Raw genomic sequence first — 19755 nt, forward strand, 5'->3', positions numbered from 1 at the left:
TGTATTGTATATATAGTAGTGTATTGTAGTGTATTGTATATATAGTAGTGTATTGTAGTGTATTGTATATATTGTAGTGTATTGTAGTGTACTGTATATATAGTAGTGTATTGTATATATAGTAGTGTATTGTAGTGTATTGTATATATAGTAGTGTATTGTATATATAGTAGTGTATTGTATATATAGTAGTGTATTGTAGTGTATTGTATATATAGTAGTGTATTGTATATATTGTAGTGTATTGTAGTGTATTGTATATATTGTAGTGTATTGTATATATTGTAGTGTATTGTATTGTATATATAGTAGTGTATTGTATATATAGTAGTGTATTGTAGTGTATTGTATATATAGTAGTGTATTGTAGTGTATTGTATATATTGTAGTGTATTGTATATATAGTAGTGTATTGTAGTGTATTGTATATATAGTAGTGTATTGTATATATAGTAGTGTATTGTAGTGTATTGTATATATTGTAGTGTATTGTATATATTGTAGTGTATTGTAGTGTATTGTATATATTGTAGTGTATTGTATATATAGTAGTGTATTGTAGTGTATTGTATATATAGTAGTGTATTGTATATATTGTAGTGTATTGTAGTGTATTGTATATATTGTAGTGTATTGTATATATTGTAGTGTATTGTAGTGTATTGTATATATTGTAGTGTATTGTATATATAGTAGTGTATTGTAGTGTATTGTATATATAGTAGTGTATTGTAGTGTATTGTATATATTGTAGTGTATTGTATATATTGTAGTGTATTGTATATATAGTAGTGTATTGTAGTGTATTGTATATATAGTAGTGTATTGTATATATTGTAGTGTACGTCACAGAGTTCTGTGTTCAACTCTTCCTTTTCTCTGTGTATCTACAGTGACTTGTTTCTAGCAGTATCTGAGCTCAGGACCGTCCTTCTCTCTAACCTATTGGTAACTAGCAAAGATACTTTCTCTAGACAGACAAAGCAGGTCTAGTAAGTCGCTCTGGATAAGAGCGTCTGCTAAATGCTGTAAATACATGCAAATATGGCAATTTTCCATCCCCAAATATCCCAATATTTATCAGAAAAAAAACTTTTTGCTCAATACCAATCAGCCCTACTTCTTGACGACTATGACAATCTCAGTTGTGCTGAGCGTCCTCTTTGCCCAAATTACACCGGCTGTGTGAACACAAACCATCCATGAGGTACGAAAACAAGCCTGTAGCGGGAAATTCAACAGATGCATCGGGAAACATGCGGCTCTCAGCAGCAGGTCAGGAATGAGACACTACACAGGGTGGTAGGCGGCACCGTTCACATGTTTCTGAACACGAGCGGAGGAGGGGGTCACGTGATGTAACCATCTACTGCCTACATCTCTGGACTCAAATCCCTGCCGGCCTTTTCCCGAGATCAGTGATTTAGAATGCAGCTTATGATCCTCAGCAGCTTTTATAATGTAATCTCATTATGCAAGGCAACACCGTCTCAAACTGATGCACTATACGTCCAAAAGTTTGTACACATCCAGCGTTTCGTCTAAAACGTAGGGTATTAACAGGGCGTTTACTCCTCCTTTACTCTTCTGGGAAGGCTTTACACTAGATGTCGAAACATTGCTATGAGGGTTTGACTGCATACAGCCATAAAAGCATTAGTGACGTCAGGTACTAATCTTGGACGATCAGTTCTGGATCACTGCAACTGGATGGAGCTCCATCACTGCAGAGTGTTTTTTAAGCTGCACTATGTAAGATTTGTTGTTTATAAATAAATTAGCTTTACTGAGTCAGTAGGGACAAAACAATATGGTGTATGATCACTGCAGTGAGTCGCTCTATAAAGCCTGATTTAGTATTTTAAAAGTCAGAAGTGTCAGGTTGGATTTTGCATGATTTTTTAGACCATCTTGTAAGTATTTACATATTAACATCAAATACACAGGCTTGGAAAGAAGGTCTGACTCATTGGTTAGGGCTCAAATGCTAAATCACATCTCCTGAAGAATCCATTACTTATCCAAGTACTGAAGAGTGAATTCAACCACTTTAAGGTGCACCCATTGCAGACACTGGTGTTCAATTGCACACACACACACACACACACACAGAGCTTGTGTGTATATATATATATATATTTATTTATATATGTATTTATATATATAAAAAAAGATCAACAGAACGGGATTGAGCCTAAGGTCACCATGTCCAATGGCAAATGTTGACTAGAGGGGTCTAAAGCCCCCCACCCAAAGCACTTGGCCATTGAGTAGTGGAACCACGTTGTCTGGAGAGATAGCATTTCATCCAGCACTTGAAGGCACCGTCTAAACCTCACTATCAATAAAATTTTTCACAATATTCTGACTCAATAATTTATTCTGGATGTAATGCTCTGATTCCGATGGCAACATTATGGAGTCATAACGCCGACCACAACTCACAGCATGCATTTTTAACTGACCTGACGCTGAGGGGCGACTCCACGGACAAGCCGAGCAGGGCGCAGGCGTCTCGGGTGAAGATGTTGCAGATTTCTGCCCACTGGTTGGTCTCCAGCAGGCTGCGGTAGGGCGAGTTTTTGATGCCATTACGCAGGTAAACTAGGCTGCCCATTAACACCTGAATATCTACACAGGAAAAACAGACACAAGCTGGCTAACGGCCACTGGATCACACACACACATCAGCCACTGATCATTTGGATCCCTTAGCCAGTTTATACAGATACCCAAGTACTCCGTTAACCGTTCCAGATGCTAGTATGTGGATACTGAAATCACTAGTCTGGTGTTTATAACGTTTAAATCACTGCAAGAAAAATATACAGGCCAGCACTTCAGTGAAACACGCTGCCAAGTGTGACATACTGGAAAAACTAAAACCACATTTTACATTTAAATATCTTTTCCAATATGTTAAATTCAGCAAATGAACTGTGCATTAAGAGGTGCAGACTTGTGTCTTGTGCAGAGTGTGTGTGAACGCATTTTCATGTAGAAAACATGAGGCACCCATATGTTTGTATATTGTTTATACTGTTTACACCGGTGATTCAGAAAGATTCAACCAATTTCAAAGAGCCATATTTTTACAACCGTAGGCACGGAGGAACCAATCACATACCACCTGAAACAGGGGGTAGAGTTTCTGACCGTCAGTGGAAGACGGCTCCCTTCAGTCTGAGAGAAGAGGACCAGAGCAGAAAGCTTTCTGCCTTCTCCACGTCAATAAGAGTGAATCAGTCATAACTGTGCAGCCTGATTTTCGTGAGCAGTGAAGCTCCAACAGCTCAGAGCGCTTGTCGTTGGTTCAGCAGCACTGGATGATCGCACTGAAAGAGCCGCGAGTGTAGAGACACCCAACCTGCTCATTCCAGTATGGGATGAGTTTGACTACAGCGTCGATGTCTCTACAGCAGGAGGAGGTTCATACTGAGCACATGTAAAATAAACTTCATGCACTTAAACCATTTACAATCTACTGCACTGCTCTGTAACGATTTGCAAGTGAAATAAATCATTTTGAAAATCGGACAGATCTTTCTGAATCACCCTGCATTGCCAAGAACGTGTCGTTAAGGATGTGACTGCGACTGCTAAAGTCAACTTCAAGAAACAATGAAACTATTTTTATGACTAACAGGTTGGTATCTCATCCAAAAAAAGACGTACTGCTTAGCTCATTATTCAGCCTTTTTAGCCTTTTAAGATGCGTGCTGTCCCTTTCTCCTTCCCTGGTGTTAATAAAATGACCGTTCACCAATATTCTGATGAAGTCCTGAGGTTTTTCTATTGTGGTTCTCTGAAGACATATGCATACAGAAATAAGGCTCAATAGACTGTCTCCAGCTGTCAGAGCAGCTGTGCTATCTGCTAACAGAGAGCTCCACAAAACACCCTAAAGGCTTGTTAGCACAGAGAAGCACGTTCTACAGCTGTTAAGCCGAAAGTGGTGCCAATTCAAAAGATTTGCTGAGGACGGATTATGTTACCATTACAACAAGGACTATAAAGCACTGATTAGGAGCAGTCAATGCTGCTGATATTTACTGCGGCCTTTAGCCTGCCTCAGTCAGCTTATAGGCCCATTAAGCAGAACCCCCACAGTGCACTATGCACAGCTGGTTTCTTCACACATAGATGCGGCCCAATTATTGACTGCAAATAGATATCTACAACTCAGGGAGGTCTGCAATGGACATTTGTTCTACCGACACACACCGATGCACAGAGCTGTTTCACACAAGCTTCTCTGTGTAATAAAAACAGGGAATGGGATATTTAAACCGTGTGTGTGGTGCCAAATTAAACCAGTGGTTTCCAACGCTGGCTCTGGAGTTACCCCGTCCTGCATATTTTGGTGACTGCACCAAATTATGCATGGTCAGAAGTCGTGTAAGACAATGACTGGGAGCCAATAGACTACGACACAAATTTTAAGCCTGTAAATCAGCACTGGCAGTTTAATCAAGGCCAGGACTAGACTTCACAGACTGGTGCTGTGAGATAAGCATCACTGCTTTGTGGTTTTGCCACTTGAACCAAGTGATTCAGCTAAAACCATCAGAGGTGCTTGAAGGATCTCATAAAACCAAAGAGGACAGTGAGCCTTGGCAGCCGGTGAGAAACCCTGGTGTAAATCTGTACCCTGTGTGGTTCTCACCTCTCTGGTGTTGGACGGCGAAGGGCTGGAAGTGGCGGGCATAGTGCAATGCTTCCAGCTGGTTGTCCACACCCCCGTTCAGGAGGCTGATGAAGTAGAGCCTGTGGAGCTTGAACTCCAAACTGCTGTTCAGATCCAGCAGCCTCTGTCGGTTCGTCACAGCCCATCTGTGAAAGGCAGCATAAAAACCATGGTACTAAAACATTATGACACCAGACCTGAGCCGTGAAAAAGGCGAGAAACCAATGGAGAGCAGTTAATTCTGCGCTCAGTGGATTTGCATGATAATTCTGTTTATTTTATTTTTTTTTTATTCTGACACATCATAACTGCTGATACATCATGAATATTTCCACAAAGGCAGATTTAACTAATTTAACCAAAATCTGAATTACAGTGACGCCTGCTCAGGGACCAGCATCCACAGTGTCTGGAAGGGGAATTAGTCTTCAAATGTAAATTTTAAGGTGCAGAAAAAAGGGGGAGGAATTGCCTGAATTTAAGAACAGGCTTTAAATATCTGATTGCTCGTACGTAGCTGTCTCAGTGAGCCAGTACTTCTAACATATTCTCTCTGCTGGCAGCAGACATGCACCTTCCTCAAAATTAAAAACCCATGAAATCTTAAGAATTCATGTGAATGGAATATCCATTATTCAAAACAGTGAATTTCACTGAAAGGTGAGGAGTCTGTACGTATGGCAACACTGCAACAGACAGAGAAAGGAGCTTAGTATTGTAGGGCAGAGGTTCTTAAACTGGTTCTCAGGGACCTCTAGGCACACCACCTTTTTGCCCTGTCTAAAAGTCTAAAAATCTGGACTGTCTGTGGGCTCCGAAGACCATTTAGAGAACAACTGGTGTAGGGCAAAGGCACTGGTCTGCAGTCCTGGGGAGCACAGCAGTACATTTTAGCGTTCTTACTGCTCTAAGAGTGTCTTCACATCAGACAACGCAAGAACAGAGCAGCAGATGCATACGAAGGCACACCTTGTCTCAAAGGCTTGTGTATGGCTGAAGAATGGGGGCGTGTACCGTTTGAGATTTTTGATGCTGCAAAAGAAAGAGACGAGTTGTACATACTCTAGTGCCGGCCTGAGGTCCTGCATTCGTAACGCTTCGAGAATGCGGTTGAGCTCCAGAAACGGCTGCTTCATGCTCATGTCGATAACCACACCAGACTCCTGCAACAGGAGGAGACAAAACAGACAAGTCAGTGAAACAGTAAAGGTGCTTCATACGGTTACAACTGAAAACCTGCTGCAGTTTCACACCTGTAAGCCTTACAAGTAGAAAACTGACTGCAACTTATTTTTATAATCAATTTATCTAGGAATTATCATCCAACTACAAGGGCGCCAGCCCCACCACTCAAAGTTCCTTTTGTGAGATTTCTCCTTTTACACTGCAATGAAACAGAAGCCTTCATTGCCTCTTCCAACTCCTGCAGTTCACTGGAATCCAGAAGAGACTTTTAGTGAGTTTAGCAAAATTAGATTTTTTAACAAAAGCAAAAAACTAAAGCAGCGTTTTTAATCAGCATTGTCGATAAACTGATGCAACCCTAATAAATAAATAAATAAAAAAGCAAAACAAAACTATACACCCCAAACTCACACACCACTTTTCCAAAACACAATTTCACAATGCCAGCTACTAGTTACAGTGTGCAAAAATGTAATGATGCAGCGGAGAAACCAAAAGAAATGGTACAGACTGACTTGTAATTAAATATAGTTACATTATCTTAATGGAAATGTGGGAATACTTTATCCATTGTTGGTAACGTTATTTTTTTGGAGACACAAGGTTTTGTTCCGACAACAATCATATCTTGGTGCCGCCTCATCTCTAAGAAAACAAAGCAAAAAAAAAAACCAAAAAAAAAAAAAACCCTATATACACTCACTGGCCAATTTATTTATCAGTTTGCATCCTGTTCAATTGCTTGTTAACACAAATAGCTAATCAGCCAATCACACGGCCACAACTCAGTGCATTCAGGCCTGTAGAGGTGGTCAAGACGACCTGCTGAAGTGCAGGCCGAGCATCAGAACGGGGAAGAAAGGGGGATTTAAGGGGCTTTGAACGTGGCGTGGCTGTTGGTGCCAGACGGGCTGGTCTGAGTATTTCAGAAACTGCTGATCTGCTGGGATTTTCACGCTCAACCATCTCTAGGGTTTACAGAGAACGGGCCGAAAAAGAGGAAATATCCAGTGAGCGGTCAGTTGTGTGGACGAAAATGCCTTGTTGATGTGAGAGGTCAGAGGAGAACGGGCAGACTGGTTCCAGATGATAGGAAGGCAACAGGAACTCAAATAACCAACCAAAATCTCTGAGGAACGTTTCCAACACCTTGTTGAAAGTCTGCCATGAAGAATTAAAGCAGTTCTGAAGGCAAAAGGGGGTCCAACGTTTTACTTTATTAGGTGTGTACCTAATAAAGTGGCCAGTGAGTGTGTATGTACACACATACACACACACACACACACACACACACACACACACACACACACACTATATAATAATATTGGGATGCATCGATACTGGTATCAGTTATAGGGCTGGTACTGGATGTTCATTTACTCCTACTTGTATTCATAAAACTTCACAGATACCAACATCCCAACACTCACTAACATTGTGTGACGCAAGCGAGTCTCGCTGTCATGCTAATAAACAAACGACTCAAGCTGGCAGCGAAGGAGACCGCTGACATAGAGAAACACAGTCGGACACAAAGTCGCTGATCACATCTGCCTTCTGGTCACTCTGCCTTGGTTCACTTCCACCAGACCTACACTGTGTGATTTTAGCCCATTTTAAAACATATAATCAAAGCTGCTTCCTCAATACAGGCGGAGACGCAGAGGTCAACTAAACGAAAAACCAAGCACAAAAAAAAAACCAAGCACAACTCAACGTTTGTTACCAAAGTACATGTACTGACTTTATCGTGTCTGACCAAGTAGAATTATGAGTTATAAACATTCCTACTGCGGGTTTTTTTGGGGTAAAGCCAGCTGTAGATCAGGGGTGTCAAACTCAACCATTGAAAGGGCCATATTAAAAATCTCACAGAATCTGTGGGCCAGCTGTGTTTATTTATAACGTTTGGCCCTGACCTCAACTGACCACCGTTTATTCAAATATTAAAAAGTGCAATAAATTGTTGTAGGTAGTTTTTTTTGTTTTTGCTTGAACTAGACAGCAGGCATCTTTTCTTTTTAACTGTTTTCTCCAGGTGAAACAGGCTGATAAGAATAGAAAATATTAATAAATTTGCAGGCCGACTAGGACGGCCAGCAGCAGACGGCCAGACTTGGACCATGTTTGACGCATGGGCTGTAGCAGGACAGCACAGTCTCTCTATGAGCCTCCACACCTGGTTTTAGCGTCAGTGTTAGCAGAGCTGTTCAGTTTCTCAGTGGGTCTGCTCAGTACTCTACACACAGCAGGTTATTCTGAATGAAACCGCATTATTTGGAATTGTTCACAGACAGAGATGTCAATTGTAAAAGTTTTTTTTTTGGAAAGTGATTATGATGAGTGTATAAATCATAAAGCTTTGTCTGTACATGATGGTCTGTTCAAAAATGTTAAACAGAAAAGATTCGTAAAATCACACAGTGTGTACTTGGGCTTTAGAGGACCTTCAACAACAGCTCAACCAGCCAAACAAAATTCTCAGACAAGACAGAACTCCACACGAGCTCCTCGGCTGTGTTCGCCTCAGATGTGATTCCTGCTGTCACTACGCTACAGAGACTGATGTTGAAAGCTAGAGATATGGAGCAAAACGACAGCTGTACAGAAATGCTTTTGTGACGTGGAAATAAACCCGCTCCTCTCCGCTGCAGCATTATTCAATCCAAGGTAGGGTTAAATAACATAGCAAAGCTACCAAATGCAGTTCATTTAAAACCCGTTAAATCAAATTAAATCAAATCTAAGTAGAGAAAAGTATAAGCCCCTGGGCCATTAGGCTGCTAAACAGCCTGTCACTACACCTCTGAATCATCATGATGATCTCCATGGACAATCCACACCACATCCACACTCACTCTGATCTGACTGCACCATCCATCTAGCACATCTATACTTACACATATAGACTGGCATCTCATACTTGCATGCATCACATTTTTTACCTACCTGAGACTCACTAATTGCACATTTGTAAATGTGTACAACGGTATGTATCATAGCTCTTATTTCATAACCTATATTACCATTTCAAAAACTTTACATTGGAAATGGTGCAAAACTGATATAGTTTAATGTGTATCTTTTGTAGGACTAAAAGGGGGCTACGCACCCAGGATTCTCACTCACCTTCGTAGCTGTGTAAATGTGATGTGACAATTAACGTGATTTGATTAAGTTACCCGGTACAGTATCGGTCGCGGTATCGGCGAGTAGTACAAATATGCACTCGTACTTGGTACAAAACCAATGGTATCAATGCATCCCTATAACAATTGATGCGGCATGTTCATGCACTACTAACTCTTTACTAGAGGCAACAATGAAATAAGCCTACCTGGCAAAGGTCCTCAGCCACACTCAGCATACCCTGGCGGTACAGGTGCTCCACGATGGTCTCGCTAAGGTTCCTCTGTTTCTCAGGAGAGTCCCACACGTTCTCAGCCACCACAGCACTCACCTCTGCATCGAAGTTCTACACAGAACAGTACCTCATTACAAACGTTTGACCAAGCTACTACAGCAGAGGTGACTGACTCTAGATGAGTCAGGCATCTGCTTCTTTAATTTTGCACTGGAGCTACAAGGCTAATCTTTCTAACAGGCAGTGGAAGCTTATACACCACCAATTAGCAAGGTGCGAACTGCAAGTCTGAATCGTGTACTTGGCGCACTTTTTGAAATACTGAGTAATAATAGAGTCAAACAGACTTGCTTATGTGGTTTCTGACACTGTAATACCATGTTTATGTCTAAAAACAAGAGAGAGACTAAAATACAGACAATTTTCACGCCTCAAGACAGCTATACTGCAACTCAGCTGGGTTTGAGCCAAGCGTGATGTTATGCAGTTTGCACATTGTCAAAGGTGGCCACTGCTTTTCTTGCCTGCTATAATAGCCTCAATACAAAATGTACATTGCAAAAGCCCTTTGAGTTTAATCAAGCCTGTCAGACATGGGAAAACTGTCGAGCAGTGCAGCAGCTTTGCAGGACTTGTTAAGGACGTCCTTGCACTCACTGACAAACCTGAAAATTAGACCTAAACCTTTAGATTGAGCCTATAAACACTCCTTAAATCTGCCAAAAGGAAAGAAAAAAACGTCACCTCTATGGTGCCAATTTCTGCTCTTACCCCTAAGGGTATTTCAGCACCAACGATGAGTGTGTTTACATGCACTCAATCTGATAACTGCAGAAAATCAGATCTTTTCAGTAATCTGATCAGAATGTTTACATGTACTTGAGTAAACAGATAACGGGGAAACTCCAGGTCTACATGAGTCAGACGGTAATCAGATTTCTGCTTCGCAACCAGCCAATAAACTCACAGAAGATGTTACGTAAATGCAACATAAAACTTGAGTTCATGCTGTGGCTTCTTCTAAAACATCGTGGCACTTTACCTGAAAATATGAACATGATCTAGAAGATTATTTAAATTTACTTTATTTCAGGTTTGGTTTCAGTGCGGCTCCAAGGAGAGGTACAGTCGTGATTCTCGCGCATACACAGACTGAGGAATCAGATAGAAATCCGAGTAAGAGTTTACATGCACGGATAAATCTGATTACTGAGCTAAAATCCAGCCTCTTTCTTAATCAGATTTCTAGATTAGACTGTAGTGTTTACAGGACCATTGAAATAATCGGATAACTGCAGAAATCCGATTCTGATCGATTACAGGTGTGCATGTAAACACACTGCGATTCAAACGGCCACGTTCTGGCCGCTCTAGATAAATCAGACATCTGCAGCTTGTAAAAAACGTTCTATGGTTTTCAAACAAATCAGACTTTAATGTATTACCCTTTTCCAGGTACTCGTTCAGTTAGGAGCTCTGACATAGAGCTGCTTCGGATTTATCCGTTTCTCACATCTGGCTCAAAACTGTCCAGACTACCACTCAAAGTGACACAATGTCGAGAACTTCCAGAATGCCTACAGTGACTTTCTCTCACTCAAAGGAAATCATAACACTACGATTTGACTTCACTGTCACTTCCTTAGTCTGTTAGTGGTTCATCTGACAAGTTAGGACTTCAGTTCAGCTGCTGAAGTCCTAACCAATGGGAGAACTTGCTTAGCTATACCTATTCTAGACTTTACAGAGGGGGAAAAAAATTCAGATTAGACAAATTTTCCATTGAGGGTTAAGAATTTAACTCATTTTTCCAAACCAAGGTTTAAAAATAAAATAAAAGCATAACTACCATAATTGAAGAGTTTGTGCAACAACGCATGACAATTATATTGAATAAAAATGACACATTCAGTTTCTGTTTGGCAGAAATCACTAGGCTTTTACCGACGGTCTAGGAGGAACACTGCTTGCAGCACATGACCAAGCACAACAGCCACTCACGCGGTCGATAGCTTTGCCCACTTTGGACACGCTGCCGTGGATGTCCTTGTGGCGAGAGGCGAGCATCTGCACCGTTTCTTTGATTTCCTTACAGCACTGTGCCATCGTCTGAGAGAGTACGGACAAATCCGCATCTTGTACACCTGAGATGAAGGGAGAAAATAACACAAATGTAAAATATGTTTCAGGAGGGCAAAGTCATGCCCTGCCATTTAAACAACAGCATGAATCATCTGTGCAAAACAAAGCTAGAGTTACGTAATCAGCCGCAAGCTCGTGTGGGCAACAGGGTCAAGAGATGGTGAAACGATGAAACGTAGCATGACTTCTACCAGGTGGGCTGTACTGCCTATCGGCACAAACAAAGCACCTGTTTTTTCTCTGATGCCTTCAGAGCCAAGAAATCTACAATACACTGCTCTTCAAACTCTACAGTATAACGTACACAAAGACTCCCATAGGCTCTCACCACTCTAGCTGATAAAGGTGTATGGATCAATACTGTATTGAAAAAGAGCAAAACAGTGAATGGAAACTATTACCTAAAACCACCAATGAACCTACGACTGTCTTCTGAACTTTGTTGCTGAGGGTAATGTAGTGATAGATAATTTTATACAGAAAGAAAAAAAAAAAAAAACGATAATCGGTGTTGTCGAAAGAAAACACGGCTTGCGTATCCACGTTTTTCGTGTGTAAATCCGGCAACACTTTACTTTAGGGTGCTGTCCATAAGGCTACATGACACTTACATAAACTTGTCATGACAACTGACATAGCCCTACAGAAAGGTTTATAAATGCTTATTCCAATAGGTGACATCTCTCATAAACACTACTTTAGCTAACTTTGATCAAAACTGGCAAATGTAACCTTTATAATGAATGACGCCTACTGGAATAAGTATATATAAACACTTACGTAGGGTTATGTCAGTTGATATGACAAGCTTGTGCAGGTGTCATGTAGCTTTATGGATAGTACCCTACAGTGAAGTGTTACCATAAATTTCATGAAGAACGGACCAAAAGAAATTGACTTGGACCAAAATGACTTGGTGCTGGGGGGATGGGGGCGGGGATGGGACCGTTCTTCCAGAAGCACATTTGTGAGGTCAGACACTGATGTTGGATGAGAAGGCCTGGCTCACAGTCTCCGCTCTAATTCATCCCAAAGGTGTTCTATTGGGTTGAGGTCAGGACTCTGTACAGGCCAGTCAAGATCTTCCACACCAAACTCGCTCATCCATGTCTTTATGGACCTGCTTTGTGCACTGGTGCGCAGTCATGTTGGAGCAGGAAGGGGCCGTCCCCAAACTGTTCCCACGAAGTTGGGAGCATGAAATTGTCCAAAATCTCTTGGTGCTGAAGCATTAAGAGTTCCTTTCACTAAGGGGTCGAGCCCAACTCCTGAAAAACAACCCCACACCATAATCCCCCCTCCACCAAACTTTAGACTTGGCACAATGCAGTCAGACAAGTACCGTCTCCTGGCAACCGCCAAACCCAGACTCGTCCATCGGATTACCAGACAGAGAAGCGTGATTGGTCACTCCAGAGAACACGTCTCCACTGCTCTAGAGTCCAGTGGTGGCGCTTTACTCTACTGCACTCAACGCTTTGCATTGCGCTTGGTGATGTAAGGCTTGGATGCAGCTGCTCGGCCATGGAAACCCATTCCATGAAGCTCTCTACGCTGTTCTTGAGCTGATCTGAAGGCCACATGAAGTTTGGAGGTCTGTAGTGATTGACTCTGCAGAAAGTTGGTGACCTCTGTGCACTATGCCCCTCAGCATCCGCTGACCCCGCTCTGTCATTTTACGTGGCCGACCACTTTGTGGCTGAGTTGCTGTCGTTCCCAATCGCTTCCTCTTTGTTATAATCCCACTGACAGTTGAGGAAATTTCACAACTAGACTTGTTGCACATAAGTGGGGGGTTGTACTGTTATGCCTCACAATGTCCTGCATCTCAAGGAATCAGCTGGCGTATTCATGACCATTTCAGGTAAAAACTGAGGGAGCTTACAGGCATTAAATTCTTCAGTCGTTTGGTTCATACTGCCTCCCGTGTGATCAATTCTGACCTGTTAAGTTTTACAGAAAGCATTTGATATTAAACCACTCTGAGCGACTCTGTTCACGTCTTAACCATTCAGTTAGCAATCAGTGGAATTCCCCTTTAAAATTTCATGTATTGGACACAAACTTTGTATTGGACAGGCCCTCATTAGCAATCAGCATCTAACATTCCAGAGTTACTGCAGTTGAATCACCACGTTCGGACGGACGCGTCATAAACCACTCGTGTGTTTTACACCCTTTATTATAAAATCCTTTGATCTTACCGAAGGTGACCAGCTGGCTGCGAAGCTCACACACGTTCCGCAGGAGCTCGTCCAGACGCTCCTCAGACTGGTGCCCATACGTCACGAACCTGTGCAACACTTTCTCCAACTCTCGCTCCACACAGGCACACTGCTCCATCACTGTAGAGTACGGCTCTCTCTCTCGCTCTCTCTCTCTCACTCATACACTCACACACACTCAGCAGCAGCACCAACACCTGCAGAACAGACACAGAACCATCACCGATTATTTCACATATACCGATCATATTACACATGATTTCACAACTGGAAGGTAATTATATTAATAATTAGGTCCGTCTTCATTCTTTCATAATCATTCAATCTTAAGTATTTAAGCTGATCACAGTCGTTTTGCTTTGTTTGCTTTGACAATCAAATGTTTGCTGATCAATTCGGTTGACGCAAAAATCCATACTTGTTAAAATCAGAGACTCTGGCATGTTTATATGATGTTTAACACTTTTAAAAGGGTGATAAATGTGTTCATTTGAAGTGGTTTATTTTTTATATCTCTACCGGACATTCTTTTGGTTTCTGCCGCATTTGCAAAAGGGCAGTAAAACCAGCCACTTCCAAAATCCTAAACTCTTACATAACAGTCTTGACTCATTAGTATTTACACCCTCTAAATCTGACCTACTCCAGCCCACCATACTCTGAGCCCAGCAGGAATTGTGAAGAAAATAAAAAATAAAAAAAATTGATGACAAAGCAACAGCAATGAAAACAGCAGACAATGTGCAGAAATGCACTGCTCCAGGCCGTGAAGGGGATGTTGGCACTTTTCATTTCCTTCCCTAGGAACCAAACAGTCAACGGGCATGGCTGCGTTCATCTTTATACGATGCTTCCTGTTTACCAGCTTCTTCATCAAATGTTCCTTTCCATCTTAAATGCCGCAGCTCATCCAGGCACCAGAACGAAACTGCGGCACCCTTTAAGGCAGAACAGAAAAGTCTCAAAACAGGAGGCCAGCTTCAGCTCCCACATCTTTACCAGGACCCCCAACAGCTTCCCCAGGACCCCCAACAGCTTCCCCAAGTTGCACATTTTACTCTGGACAGCTTCCCAAACCTTGAACAACATCGAGCAGCTCGACTCTGAAGGGACTGCAGTGACCGACATCTCCAACTTCATTAGCATCTCAACCTCAACAACAGCCTATGTAGCAGCAGGTCATCTTAAAGCTTCAAGTAACTCAAACTCAAATCACAGGGTCAGAAAAGGACCCCAACCAAAGTCACATCGTTTCTATTTAGACATCAGAGAATAATTAAAAATGCTAAACAAATGCCACTGTACGGCGCATTTTTCTTCGACGTTCCTGGCGAGTCATTTCGGTTTCTTTGACGTTCGTTTATATCGTTAGAGGTCAGCGGCGAGTCATTTCGGTTTCTTTGATGTTCGTTTATATCGTTAGACGGCAGCGAGCGGCGAGTCATTTCGGCTTCTTTGACGTTCGTTTATCTCGTTAGAGGGCAGCGGCGAGTCATTTCGGTTTCTTTGACGTTCGTTTATCTCGTTAGAGGGCAGCGGCGAGTCATTTCGGTTTCTTTGACGTTCGTTAATCTCGTTAGAGGTCAGCGGCGAGTCATTTCGGTTTCTTTGATGTTCGTTTATATCGTTAGACGGCAGCGAGCGGCGAGTCATTTCGGCTTCTTTGACGTTCGTTTATCTCGTTAGAGGGCAGCGGCGAGTCATTTCGGTTTCTTTGACGTTCGTTTATCTCGTTAGAGGGCAGCGGCGAGTCATTTCGGTTTCTTTGACGTTCGTTAATCTCGTTAGAGGTCAGCGGCGAGTCATTTCGGTTTCTTTGATGTTCGTTTATATCGTTAGACGGCAGCGAGCGGCGAGTCATTTCGGCTTCTTTGACGTTCGTTTATCTCGTTAGAGGGCAGCGGCGAGTCATTTCGGTTTCTTTGACGTTCGTTAATCTCGTTAGAGGTCAGCGGCGAGTCATTTCGGTTTCTTTGACGTTCGTTTATACCGTTAGAGGGCAGCGAGCGGCGAGTCATTTCGGTTTCTTTGACGTTCGTTTATATCGTTAGAGGTCAGCGGCGAGTCATTTCGGTTTCTTTGATGTTCGTTTATATCGTTAGAGGGCAGCGAGTGGCGAGTCATTTCGGTTTCTTTGATGTTCGTTTATATCGTTAGAGGTCAGCGGCGAGTCATTTCGGTTTCTTTGACGTTCGTTTATATCGTTAGAGGTCAGCGGCGAGTCATTTCGGTTTCTTTGACGTTCGTTTATATCGTTAGAGGTCAGCGGCGAGTCATTTCGGTTTCTTTGATGTTCGTTTATATCGTTAGAGGGCAGCGAGTGGCGAGTCATTTCGGTTTCTTTGATGTTCGTTTATATCGTTAGAGGTCAGCGGCGAGTCATTTCGGTTTCTTTGACGTTCGTTTATATCGTTAGAGGTCAGCGGCGAGTCATTTCGGTTTCTTTGATGTTCGTTTATATCGTTAGAGGGCAGCGAGCGGCGAGTCATTTCGGTTTCTTTGATGTTCGTTTATATCGTTAGAGGTCAGCGAGCGGCGAGTCATTTCGGTTTCTTTGACGTTCGTTTATATCGTTAGAGGGCAGCGAGCGGCGAGTCATTTTGGTTTCTTTGACGTTCGTTTATATCGTTAGAGGGCAGCGAGCGGCGAGTCATTTCGGTTTCTTTGACGTTCGTTTATATCGTTAGAGGTCAGCGGCGAGTCATTTCGGTTTCTTTGACGTTCGTTTATATCGTTAGAGGTCAGCGGCGAGTCATTTCGGTTTCTTTGACGTTCGTTTATATCGTTAGAGGTCAGCGGCGAGTCATTTCGGTTTCTTTGACGTTCGTTTATATCGTTAGAGGTCAGCGGTGAGTCATTTCGGTTTCTTTGACGTTCGTTTATATCGTTAGAGGTCAGCGGCGAGTCATTTCGGGTTTCTTTGATGTTCGTTTATATCGTTAGAGGTCAGCGGCGAGTCATTTCGGTTTCTTTGACGTTCGTTTATATCGTTAGAGGTCAGCGGCGAGTCATTTCGGTTTCTTTGATGTTCGTTTATATCGTTAGGAGGTCAGCAGTGAGTTTAATAGCTAAACAGCTAATATGCGACTTTAGGCTTATACTTTAACAGCTGAATACAACAAACAAAAGACAATTTAAACGTAAATATTCATACAGGAAATTAACCGTCAGCTGATCTCATGATGGTGACCGGCCTATTAGTAATACAAATCTGCCAATTATACTGAAGAGTAACTGAGTCGTCAAGGACGTATTAAACATCATTAAACAGTAAACTATGCATAACCTTTCAGATATTTTAATACACTTCACTGAAAAAACACACGGATACCATTTAAAAACTCAAATTAAACACTACATGGCACAAAAGGCATTCGAATGGGCCTGTAAATTAAGCTCTGCTGCTGACTGTAAGAGACAGCAGGAGGAGGACCGGCAGCTAACAGTCACTTCATCAAACGGGTCATTCTTATTTGATTCCACTGGTCAGAGTAGAAGAGGCACTAAATTTCAGAGGAAAAGTAAAGAAGCTCTGGCTTGAAGCCCAGACCTGGTTACAACGCTCCTGTGTCAGATTAACGAGATCCTACAGATCAAAGTCTATCTGAAACGGTCATCACTACACACAACATTAACAGGCCACATGGACTCCAGCACACACTGTACTGAAGACCCGGATTTACACAGAAGAAATCTGAATGAGGAACAAGACGCATCGTGAAATTTAGTTTAAATAAATAAATAATTTAGTTTAGTTTAAATAAATAAATTAAGATAGGAAGTTACGGTCATTATAATCCCACTGACAGTTGACTGTGGAATATTTAGTAGTGAGGAAATTTCACAACTGGACTGGATGCACAGGTGGCGTCCGATCACGGTACCACGCTGGAATTCACTGAGCTCCTGAGAGCGACCCATTCTTTCACTAATGTCTGTAGAAGCAGTCTGCAGGCCTAGGGGCTCGGCTTTATACACCTGTGGCCATGGAAGTGACTGGAACACCTGAATTCAGTGATTAGGATGGGGGAGTGAAGACTCTTGGAAATATAGTGAGTGTGTGTGTGTGTGTGTGTGTGTGTCTTAACTATCAGTACCATCCACTAATTGATGATGCTATATCACAGTAAATTACAGTTGCTGTTATCAATCACTAAAACAATATATTGAAGACGTCTCAGTCTTTAAATGCCTTTACTCTAGAGGTGGGCGATACAGCAAAACATAATACCACGATACGTCTGGATGTTTTTACAATCCGCGATACGTGTCATAACGTTTCATTTCTTTTTCCTGACATCTGAGAAGTTCGAACAGATGAAGCAGTGCCACGTTTTAAAAATACTACTAACAACTATTAATCCAACTACTTGTATTCGTCTGAACAGGTCAGTTCCTGTAGACCACTGACCGACTGCATGCTTCACTATAAAGAGAGCCCACAGAACTGGACTTAGTGCCACATACTGAATAAAAATCAGTGTATTCACAGGTTTTTATTATTTAGTACTACTGACTCTCTCAGCTCCAACTCGGATCAGACGACTGGAAAATCAAATATCGTGACACATCAAGCATCATAAAAAAATAATAATCGCAACGCAAGATTTCTGCCACATCGCCCACCTCCAGAAACGGTGCCATCTTCTCAATCACAAAGATGGGAAGTGATTTTAACCCACTGCTCAAATCCATGATCTTCTCAGGAAAGCGTGCCGCGACATACCGCGATGTTATTTATCAGCTACGATAACGATGAATATCGCCATACCGTTCAGCTCTGACGCCGCCTTACCTGGTGTAGCTACACCATCAGCCTAAACTTCACCTCCAGATCTTTCAGCGGCCGATTCCTCACTAACGTTACACGCTGAACACAGATACCGCCCGAGTCCTCACTCAGTCCAGCTGGTCCTCCCTCAGTCCAGCTGGTCCTCCAAACCCGGTCCCACAGCTGCCTCGGCGCTTCTGAGCGCCTCTCAGCCGGAGCCGGACTGTGGCTCTGCGTCCTGTCCGGCTAAAACAAGGAGCGAGCAGCCCGGGAGCCGAACACCGCAGCCTGCCCCGAGCACTACCTCAGCACCGGGTCCTGACATCAGCCACCATTTCAGGCGTAAAGGGTAAGAAGCCCGGACTAAAAGTCGCCGAAGTGTCGGAGGGAGACGAGGCGGAAAGAGCCAAAACAAACACTAGCTAGCCGCGCTAGCGCTAGCCGACAGGCTAACCGCAGCCAGGCAGGAGCAGCTCGGCCAGCTTTCCGGCACTGCGGTGGGCAAAAAGCCCGCCTGAACAAGCGAACTGTCGACGGCGTTCACCAGACGCAGCCGTCTGCCTCCGTGCCTCGCCTCAAGGGATCATTTACGGGCTTCTGCGAGCGGAAAAATGGAAATAAAGCGCAGTGTGTACTCGCCTGCTGTAGCGACGCTCCGTCCGTGGAGTAGCAGCTCTCCGCGGGTGGCGCCCTCTATGAGCCGGGAGTACGATGGCCGTGTTCATAAACCACATTAACCGGCTGTGAACCAACTTCACACCGGCGCCGAGCTTCTCTCAGTGCTTTACTGAAGCCCAGAAAGGCCGTGAGACAGTTATAACTTTCTAAGACGTTATCATGAGATCATGACTTATTTTTCTTGTGGTAACGAAATAACAAAAGTTGTTTTCTTGAGATCAATTTGCCTTGGGATGTCAAGACAAAGGATCTTTTCTCAAGATCACTACTTGTTTTCTGATCTTAAGATACGCCGTTTTCTCGTGATCATAACTTATGTTGTGATCTCAAGATAACAAAGGTTGTTTCCCCAAGGTCAGACTTTTTTGCGATCTCACGATGACAAATGCTGTTTTTTCAAAAGCCCAACTTTTTTGTCTTGTACGGAGCCCTGATGATGATGTCCAGTATAAATAAATATAATGTGTGGGCACGCCTTATTTACACATGGGAACAGGATCCTAATACGTGGCCATGACTTAGTGAGGCATGGGAATGAGATCACAGCTTCCTAAGTCATGGCCATGCATTAGGATGTTGTTCCCATGCTTCACTAACTCGTAGCAACAACTTAATCATCTCATTCTCACACCTTACTAAGTCGTGGCCACGCATTATTTTTATTTACATAAAGTTAATTTCTCAAGATCATAACTTCTTTTGT

The 19755-nt window shown here is 42.7% G+C and overlaps 1 protein-coding gene across 2 annotated transcripts in view; it reads right to left on the reverse strand.

The window, feature by feature from the left end:
• The window catches only part of rmnd5b (required for meiotic nuclear division 5 homolog B), a 30804-nt gene extending 11691 nt beyond the window's left edge, over positions 1–19113 (reverse strand). Inside the window, exons 1-7 of one of the 2 annotated variants that reach the window (XM_037542875.1) lie at positions 19014–19113; positions 13583–13800; positions 11238–11380; positions 9210–9347; positions 5750–5850; positions 4667–4833; positions 2466–2631 (exon numbers count right to left, since the gene is read on the reverse strand). In XM_037542875.1, coding sequence (XP_037398772.1) covers positions 2466–2631; positions 4667–4833; positions 5750–5850; positions 9210–9347; positions 11238–11380; positions 13583–13721 — 854 coding nt within the window. In that variant the 5' untranslated portion in view covers positions 13722–13800; positions 19014–19113. The other variant, XM_017718411.2, reaches the window with a different exon arrangement.
• Positions 19114–19755: the final 642 nt, after the last annotated feature.

The sequence above is a fragment of the Pygocentrus nattereri genome, chromosome 11 (genome assembly GCF_015220715.1).
Source record: "Pygocentrus nattereri isolate fPygNat1 chromosome 11, fPygNat1.pri, whole genome shotgun sequence".
In the NCBI taxonomy this organism is placed as follows: domain Eukaryota; kingdom Metazoa; phylum Chordata; class Actinopteri; order Characiformes; family Serrasalmidae; genus Pygocentrus; species Pygocentrus nattereri.